Below are 10099 nucleotides of genomic sequence, written 5' to 3'. Positions count from 1 at the left end.
GGAAGGTAAACAAAACAAAAAAAATCCAGGCACTCTTAGACAGAGCTGGAAGGAAAATGATTTTCCCCATCTCATAAAAAAGTGTTAGGGTTTTGCAAATTTTCTCAGCCCCAAGTATAAAAGATTTTCACAAACTGAAATATAAACAAAAACTTGGTTTGGGGCAATTGGAATATTTCAATTCAAACAGGTTTCCCTTCTTTTTTATTATAAATTAACTACATTTTTGTAAACAAAAGTTGTTTCCAACCCATACATGGAAATGTTCTTTTTGAAAATGGGGAAATGGGATGTTTTAACACATTTCAAACACTTTAACTATTTCCCCCCAAAATGAGAAACTGACCAATCCTTTCCTATGAAAAGAGACAAATCAGTTTTTTCTTAAAAATCCCAAACGGATCTGTCTTTTCCTTGTGATGAACAGTATTCTACCCTATGAGAGTCCCACTGATTTCACTGGAGTCACTCATGCAGCTAGGGTACCATCCAGCAACACCCAGGGCACTAGCATCTAATCCAATGAAAAATGGTTAAGGAGGGATAATGGAGACCAAGTATAATAGTGATCTCACACATTAGGTGCGAGATAACAGCAAATCTCACACATCTGGGATAACAGTAAATCTCATACTATCTCATTACCCATCTACTGAAGGGGACTGGAGAAAAGCTATTATACACTGTCAAGCATACAAGTCATTTTAAACATTCACATTAAGTTCAGTTTTTTCAGGACAGGAGGTTCTTCCAACCCTTTTTACTTTCATTTTACCAGGTACAGCCAAAGAACAAATTTTCTTTTCTGCAATTCACAACTGACAATTTATACTAAAATACATGCATGCCATGAGAAGGCTGCTGATGCATGTAACAGGAGCATATACATGAGATAAAGACAGACAACCACCCCCTAAAGTTATAAAACTGGCAGAGTATAAAAGAAGGTGCTGTAAGCCAGCAATCTATTTCAGCTTACTTTTGCAATTAGAACCATACTATTGCATTTGTCCCACCCCTTCAAAACAAGCATTTCAGATGGCATAAAATTCAAAAAAATACATCATACACAACTCAAGATACATTGTTTGAGGGCCAAGTAAGTGCAACACACATGTGCAGTTTCATTAATGAACAGAATACCTGTATACATGAACTTTCTTTTGTGTGTTTGCAGGGTGGGAGCCACTATAGTTGTGTTAAGTCTAGAAAGTTGCTCACTTACCAGTTTGTTTTTCCACATTGATCCTCATTAAACTTATGTTCAAATTCAGCAGGAAAAACTAAATTATCGGCTTTTAGTGATGGACAAGAGTCCTCAGTTTTTTGGGCACATTCTCTTTTTGTTTGTATGTTGGCTATGGCCACATCCCCCTGTGTCATTAGTGCATCTCCCTGTCCTTTGGAAATCTTTTCTGTGTATTCCATGCACTTTTTAATGTCCATGGATTTGCTGGGATTCAGTTCTGAAGCAGTAAGGGTACCATAGCCACTGTTCATTGAGATATTATTTGCAAAACACTCTTGATGCACAGCAGATGCTTTTGGCTGACTTTCAGCTTCATTAGACTTAAGTTGATTGATAATCGGCTCATGTTCCTGAAGGGTCACAGACCTCAACCCCATTTGACTTTCTAATGAAGAAAAATTGTTTGTAAATTTGGCAGGAGAACTCCTGCAGGTGCTGGAATCCCAAGAAACATTACTGTTCTGTAACTTCAATAACCGCCATATCTCATTCTGAACAAGCTAAAAGAAAAAAAAAAAAAGAAACTGGTTAAAGCATTTACCAGGGAACTGCACCACCAACTCCTTTCAATTTGGATGCATCTTACATTAAACTTAAATGTTAACAAATTGGTAAACATATTTTAAATAACCCCAACTTAAAAGTTTTCAGTATATATAGACGTATCATGCGTAACACAAATACACGTATATGATGCATAACAGTAATTCATATGTGGTAAACAGTCTTTACTTGAAGCAGTGAATGACTACGCTTAGTAATCATTTATTAATTTCAAATCATGCATGTGTGTACCCAATAGGCCTTCTGAATTAGCATCAGCTAACTAAACTATAAAATGATATTTTTAAACAGATAATTAAAAATAAGCAAGCAATTCATCTGAGGACAAAGACCTTGTTTGCTAAATTTAGGTCTAAAGTAAATCTATATCCAAGTTATAAATGTCTAAGATTATAGGGAGGGTTCTGGAAGGTTTATTATTCAGGTTTTAGAGGGTTTACTATTCAGCTTCAAGTATAATAGAAATAATGTACCTCTCTAAGATTATTACCATTGAATTCTCTGCTTTAAAATATCCCTTTTAGACAGGAAATTATGTAGTTCCTTTAATATAGAGGTTTACACCTCTATGTAGTTTGCCCTATTCTGTATAATATTCTGCCAAATACCAATATATAACTGAGTCACCTAAATAGTTCTGTTATAATTAGCAGGGTACTAATGCACAATTTAACTTTCAGCGAGCAGAGTGCCATTGAAATGTTCCATGTTAATATCTAGGGCCTGATTCTGTTGTATACGGACTGTAAATTGCACTTTGTCTTTGTATTTTATCTCTCTCTCTCTGTCCATGAAGATTCATGTGGACGCAGTTCCCATCCCCAGTTAAAATGTCCTCAATTATTATTTAGATCCTAGCAGCTACAAAATTGTGTGATTGGATTTTCTTGGGAGGAAAAATAACATGGAAAAACCTTATTAGATACAATTTTCTTGTCCCATTGCCTATTACCTTTTGAAGTCATTTCCATCTGGGGGGAAATGTGTGTAACACTACCATTATTTTAACTCTGTAGCACTTTCTCCCCATGTTGCCCAGCAGTAAATGACTCCACAAGGTGCAAAACAGTGGGGAGAAAAATCAGACCCAGTATCTGGGAATTTTTGTAAAATCTTTGGAGATTTTTGGGGCAATTTTCAAAAAGGTTTATATATCCAGATAATTCAGCTGGTGTGACTCACTGCTATCTGGAGCAGACCTGCAACAAGTGGAAACGGTTATAACTCCAATGACTTTAAGTCAATGACAACAGACACCAGCTGAAGATCAGTTTGCACTGCAACTGCAGCGTGACCTCACAATCTTTGTCCCTTGATTTCATAAAGATCTGAATTCATTAGAATGTTCTGGGTCTAGAAATGTAGCTTTATCAAAGGTGTCCAAGTGGTATCAATAGACCATTTTTCTTACTAAGAAAAAGTAAGAAAGTTTCTTACTTTTCCACTCTAAGGCTGTGTCCAGACGAGCGCAGCCGTGCGGTATGCGGTGTTGCAGACATGTCTGTGGGGCCACATACCACACATTCAGCTGTTCTCCGCCCAACAAGGTAGCAGCGCAGTGCAGAGGGGGTTGACCCCAGGAGATCCTGGGATCCCAAAAACCCATGGAGAAAATAAATAAATAAATAAATAAATAAAGGAGAACAGCACATGCGGGGGAAGCACATGCTGCCCAAAACTGGAGCCTGGCCAACCAGAGTCACTCCAGCTACAGGCCAGGCTCTGAGTGGCAGAATCACTGCTTCTTGTCCCTGGGGAAACAAATGTCTACGCTCATGTGAACGCAGCCTAATAGAGAAAATTGTTAGTTATATCTCCTTGTTAACTGCGTGCTGTTTCCCCTATATTTAATTATTTCCACAATTCCCGGGGCTAAAATTTGTTCTCAGACAAACAGCATAAATTCTAAGTCCATTTGCTTTATGATGAATCCAACAGATTTACTCCTGATTGCCACTAGTATAACTGAGAGCAAAATTGGGGCCACTGATTTTAATTTCCAGCTTGCCATTCATGCAGTTAGTAAGTCTCTGCAGATACCACAAAGTGCAGAATTAGTTCTTCCAGAGGTAGGCCTTCCTATCAGCAACATGATGTAGGAGTCAAAGATATCATTAGCAACAAGGTTGTTAAATCACTATAACATGAAGAAGGAAACTCAAGGGTAGGAGGATGCAGGTGGGACAAAAGTATTAAAACAGGAGAAAGAAAGAAAACAGGGAGGTAATAGGAGATAGGATAAAGAAAAGGACAGTACCTCTTGTTATTTTTTTTCAATTCAGTAACTGTTGGTTACTATTCGTGTGGAGGGCATCAGGAAAGGGAAGGGAGAAACAGCAACCAAAAATGATGAAGTTATTTAATATTATACATATAATAGATATTCTCTCTCTCACACATACACACACTTCCCTCTATTCTGCTTTCACGGTAAAATAAGGATGAAGAAGAAACTGAATCTTGACAGCAAGATCTTCACATCTTGAATTACTTTTTAGTTAGAATCATAGAAAATGAAGGGTGGAAGGGATCTGGGGAGGTCACATCTAGTCCAACCCCCTGCTCAATACAGGACCAGCCCCAAGTACACCATCCCAGCCAGAGCTTTGTTTAGCCAGGTCCTAAACACCTCCAAGGATGGAGAGTCCACAACCTCTCTGGGTAATTTGTTCAAGTGCTTTATTAGCATCCTAGTGAAAAAATTCCTCGTAATATCTAACCTCAACTTCTCTTGCTGCAACTTGAGCCCCTTGCTCCCTGCTCTGTCACCTGCCATCACTAAGAACAGTCCAGCTCCATCTTTGTAACCCCCCTTCAGATAGTTAAATCCCCTCTCAGTCTTCTCTTCTCCAGACTAAATAAGCCCAATTCCCTCAGCCTCCCCTCATCACTCATGTGAGATGTTCTCCAAGTCAAGAGTAAAATAACTGAGAGATTACAATGAATGTTCTGCTATGCTAGGTCCTATAGAAAAAAAGACAGCCAGTTTTCAGATGTTTTCTGCTAGAGAAAATTTACGTCCTCTTTTATGTTGTCTTAAAATTAAAAGAAAGCTAGATTCCAACTGGAAACATAAAATGACAGTTATTTAAAAAAGCTTTTTTTTTTTCAAATTTGGCTTCAAAGCCTTTGTGAAAACAGAGCATTTCAAATCAAACATGCAAGATTTCCCCTTTCTGAAAATGTTCTTAGAGGTTATGCTATTAATTAGCCAGGTGATATAGATACCATAGATGTGTACACCAAGTGTCAGAGGTCTGGTCAAACCCCCAGATACATACACACAACTCCCATGGACTAAATGTACATATATGGAGGCATGATCAAGCCTGTGTCACAGCAGCAGCAGATACAACATTCCTATTTCTTTGTATTAACTGAAAAACAATCTGTTAAAAAGCCATTAGCCTAAAGCTCATGCATGAACAAATAATCACTTACTTGGATTTGATGGTGGAACTGCTCTTGCTGGGCAACTATTTGTTCCTGACATTGTTTCTCCACCAGTTTGAATAACTGTAGCCACCTTGTCTAATAAATCATAAAGTGAAACATTTAAAACAACTGGCTTCTTAACTGACTTTTGCTCTGCTATCAAAATATGGGCCCCAAACTTAGCTATTACTAATTGCAATTAATAAATAATAATCCCAGCCAAAAAAAATTACAGCAAGAGATTTTTTCAGGTGGTAACATCTGTAGCGCAAACAAATGACTACGTACACGCTTCTCAAAAATAAGACAGCACTTGTAGTTTACACATCCACATAAACTAGGCTTTATTAAAAGTAAAGGAGGAAAAAAGGGTTCTTTTGAAAAGCTAAAATAAAGTTAATTTAATAGGGTACTTACCACTGCTACCGGTTCCCTGCAACCAAGTTTCCAAGCCTGTAGGGAGCCCCACGGGCTGGATAACATAAATCTGTGGGCCAGAGGTTGAGCAACACTGGTCTAGAGCAAGGCCCTGGCACCCATCTTCCACACACCGGCCCGTCTCTAACCTGATCTGCGTCAATCTAGCCCAAAGCCAACCTCTAGTCTGCAGCATAAAGCATTCTACCTGATATAGTGCCCTGCTTCCTAAAGTGACTGAATAAAAATTATATTTTACTGCTAAATTATACCCCATTAGACCTGTTCTCCACCACGCAAACTTGTCTAGGTTAATGTAAGTTTAAGAGTAAAAACTGAACAACAAATACCTCACAGTTCTGCAAAATTTCTGAGTCAGTCCTTCCAGTCTTTTGAATATCTTGCATAAAGGAAGCCAACACTTCAATAGACCCAGGGATTACAGACGGGCTGGTCTTCCCTGAGAAACTGGAAACTCCATTTGGATTGGACAAGGGACTACTTCTGCTGAAACATGAGGAAAGAACCTTTAATTATTTATTGTGCCAAATGTTGCTGAAACGGTGGCTAAAATAGTAGAGTCGCAGTACAAAAACCTTTTGTCTTTAAGTTGTATTCTGAAGCCCAATATGGCGAAAAGTTGATTGATCTGATCACAAGAACAAGGTTATTCTCCCATAAAAGACAGAGAATCCACAAAATGCTGCAAGGTGGCTACAGTGTCATCGTAAACACAAAATATTAAAATGTACTTTAATAGTTAATTATTACATTATATATTCTCATTATTACCATAATGGCCTTCCAAGGGGACAGAGGGTATGGCCAAAAGGGCAGGAGGATGAAATGGAAATTTCCTAATGTTGAAGTACAGCTTTACAAAAGGACTCACACGAAAGCTCTCTTGCAGGGCTTTCTGGCTCCCTCTTCCCCCTCCAAGCCATGTGCTGTCACTACATCCTGTCAGCCATCACCTGCCTATAATGGCTGCTTGCCTTGAATATACGTAGGGCCACACAGTCCAAGGCATCGGGTGAGACAGGGAGGGGAAGTGTGGCTGGGACGAAGTTGCTGGGCTAGGATAGGAAGAGAGGCCTCAGAAGGGGGTCCATGCCAGGACGGGGGGAGCAAGGCCAACAGAGGTCATGTTGGAGGATAGGCTTATTTATAGTTACAAAAGTCAACAGGTATATGTGCTGATTTTGGTAGTTTTATTTAATAAAATGCTCTAGATGTAGACTGGTTTTCCTTTGCTCCTTATTTATTGTTTCACCTGCTTTGAAATGGTAACTTGTAGCAGTTTGAACAAGACTGTCTAGTTCCATTGTAAAGATTTCTGTCATCCAAAAAATAAATTTGATTTTGCGGCTTTCGGCAGCACTACTCATTGAATCACAGTAGAGAGCTGTACCACAGCTTCTCTCTTTACCTAATATATTCAGAAGGCTGTAAAACATCACAACTTCACCCACTTCATGCTGCTATCAACTGGTCAGCTCACTTTAACATAAAGTACAAATTATTCACAAAATATTTAAGTAGGACTGGTCAACATGCAGTTATAAAGGCTTACATACAAATTCACTGATATAACAGCGTTCCCTACAGGTTAAAAAAAATGAAACATGTTGAACTATCATGTCATGTATATATCTTAGACATTTTCATCACATTTTTGTCAGAAACAGTAAAGACATATATCATATTCTGAAGCTTTCTTTTTGGTAAGACGTAACACTTCAAATGAGTTGAGGCTCGAGGGAGGAGTACAATAACACTTTTTAAATTTCAAAGATCAGTTTGTGCTATTCGCCATTACCTGTTAGTATTTAAGTTGCAACCAGTGTTGTGCGTATTTCTGATGTCAGATTCTACAGAAGACGGCGGACTTTCTTGCACAATTTTCACCACATCCAAATTTTCCATATTTTATGCCCCAGGAAGATGTTATTCTCCTTTGAAAATACAGAAATATCACACTCTATTATTTCAAAAAAGCAGCTTGACTTAATTGTTTGAAGAAACGGAGTCTAATTCATCTTCCAATGCTTCATCAGCTAAGCACGTGTTCATAAACACGAAGACCCTAAGCTCCAAAACAGATTCTGAAAAAATAGGTTGACAAACTTCAAAGTTACTCAGCATACATGTTTTCAGGACTGATTCTGACTTGACTGATAGATCAACTAATAGCAATCTAAACACAGATGTACACTAAGGTACCAGGGAAATTTTGCTAAGTGATCAAATACAGTGGTAGAGTCCAATTCACAGCTGTGGCCAAGCCATTCTCAGTGACCATTTCTGATATTACTTTAATGTCTGCAATGTTCCTCAGGGTGCAGCTTCACTAGAATCCCAGAGAGCCATGGCACTCACAAGCAACCCCCCACTTCCCTTGCCCCTTACCCTATACCAAGCGTAGGTTGGCCAGTCCTCGGGGCGGTATGGTGACGTACTGGCAGAAAGGCAGGAAAGGCTCTGCAAATGTTCTAGCCATATAGTTACTGACCTAATTCTTCCTTCACATGATCTTGATCGTGGTGTAACCTTTGTGTTAAGTCTCACAGGATTAATTAATACATTTTTCTTAATACTGCATAATAATTCACTCAAAAAGTAGTCACATTTTTTTCAGTAACATTTCTTTCTAATTAATCATATGCAGCCAAATGTAATTTTTACTACAGCTAACTGATTCGCTGCAAGCAAAAAAGCTGGGCAGTGTGATTTTACAACAAGAGGAAGACAGCACTGGACTGTAGAGCATCCAAAGGGGTAATTTAAAGCAGGCAATAAGTTTAAAGTTTCTACATCTTCATCTTCTCTGTGGTGCTGCTTATTTCAGTATTTGCTACATATTAATGACTGTATCCCAACTACGCCCCCCTGCTGTAGCAAAGTATTATCTCTACTTAACAGGTAGGGGAATTCAAAGAGAGAGAAAGAACGGAGTAACTAGGCAAGTGACTGACAGAGCTGTTAAAAAAAACCATCCTGCCATGTTGCATCTCACAACCATCCTTTTTTCCTCTCTGTTTGGGGTTTATAAAATATGATGTCCAGTGGCAAGCAGGAGGTTCTTTCCAATGAACCAGAGTGGAGGAGTCATTAACTTTTGCAAGATTTAAAGCTTTTTTAAAAAAAAAAATTGTACAGCCCTTAGGGTTTCACAGATAACCTTCTAAATGTAACCTGCATCTAAACCAGTATGATGCTCCCTTCCTAATCTTACAGATACAGTACCAGACCCTCTGCTCAATTTCACATTATTTTCCCAAAATTCAGTTGAAGGGAATCAACTATATTCCACATGGCTTCACTGAACAGGAGCAGTAGCAATACTGACAAAAGGATTTTTTTTTTTTTTTTTTTTTTTAAGGGTTTACTTATATGTAATGGCATTTATTTCAGGAAACGTGTGTTCCCTCCATGCAAAGTGATGCCCTTCCTCTCCGAAGTTTCTTACCTGAAATACCAAGACATGGGAGTTTGCCCAAATATAATGTCCTCTCATCAGGTATGCAACCTTGCTGAATCATACTGGTTCATAATATTTTATTAAAGTTGACTTTCGATGCAAGTTGTGACACACAGTGCTAGATAACTTGATTACCTAATGACATGAAAATAGAGGTGCATTTTTCATGGCTGAGCTTATGGCTGTGAACCATGTATTCATGAGCTCTGGCTATGCCTTGATATTTGGAATCCTTGGCCAGTTGCTGAACTTCTCTGCCTCTGTTTTCCTAGTTACAAACATGGGAATAATTATACTGTTTGCTTGTTGTGTAGGACTCTTGGGAATGAAAAAGTTACTTGTAGCATGAAGATTGAAAGGTTAAAAATTTTGTTATTTAAAAAAAAAAAAAAATAAGTAATACCTCTGTATACTAGAAACTTTCAAGATGCAGTCAAGCTTAGGGTCTGTCCCACTTTTTTCTAACATCATGGTTGTAATACAGAGAGACCAGATTGGAGGTATGCCTGCTCAGATCTGTTTTATTTAACTCAAAATCACTCAAATGATTTTGAAGATGGTTTAATAGAAAGTTGGCAAAATTCTCAGATGAAACTAAGTTGTGAGATATTGCAGATACCATTTAAGTCAGCAAAACGCAGTGAGATCTAGAGGGAGTAGCAAAGTGACTTGCATCTGAAATTGAGATTCAGCTTAGAAAAAGAAAGATTTGTGTGCTTATTAGGAGGAATCTGGAAACCAGTAAAGTTCACAGAGTAGTTGACATTATGTTGCCCTTTAATACTGCAGTGTCAGGGCCTAATGTAATGATGCTGCAAACCGGAGTCGTCCTATTGCAAGAAAGTGTTAGGAAATAGTCTCTCTTTTTCTGCAGCTCTAGTGCAAAAGCATGTGGTGGGGCCCAGTTATGGAGAAATTTGATTCCATTCTTGAGTAAATACGAAAAATGTGTT

General features: G+C 38.4%; 1 protein-coding gene across 5 annotated transcripts in view; it reads right to left on the bottom strand.

The window, feature by feature from the left end:
- MPHOSPH9 (M-phase phosphoprotein 9) overlaps positions 1–10099 on the bottom strand; it is a 53991-nt gene that overhangs the window by 35091 nt on the left and 8801 nt on the right. For 3 of the 5 annotated variants that reach the window (XM_019507140.1, XM_019507137.1, XM_019507138.1), the window contains exons 2-5: positions 7485–7620; positions 6016–6172; positions 5255–5344; positions 1226–1749 (exon numbers count right to left, since the gene is read on the bottom strand). In XM_019507140.1, the coding sequence (XP_019362685.1) occupies positions 1226–1749; positions 5255–5344; positions 6016–6172; positions 7485–7591 (878 nt within the window). In that variant the 5' untranslated portion in view covers positions 7592–7620. Of the gene's footprint in view, positions 1–1225; positions 1750–4070; positions 4109–5254; positions 5345–6015; positions 6173–7484; positions 7621–10099 lie in introns of those variants that run through there. The other 2 variants (XM_019507139.1, XM_019507141.1) reach the window with 2 other exon arrangements.

This window comes from Gavialis gangeticus, unplaced genomic scaffold, assembly GCF_001723915.1.
Source record: "Gavialis gangeticus isolate Ggan-Ray unplaced genomic scaffold, GavGan_comp1, whole genome shotgun sequence".
Classification (NCBI taxonomy): domain Eukaryota; kingdom Metazoa; phylum Chordata; order Crocodylia; family Gavialidae; genus Gavialis; species Gavialis gangeticus.
The sequence above is the reverse complement of the archived record's forward strand: the minus strand, read 5'-3'. Positions and strand labels throughout refer to the sequence as shown.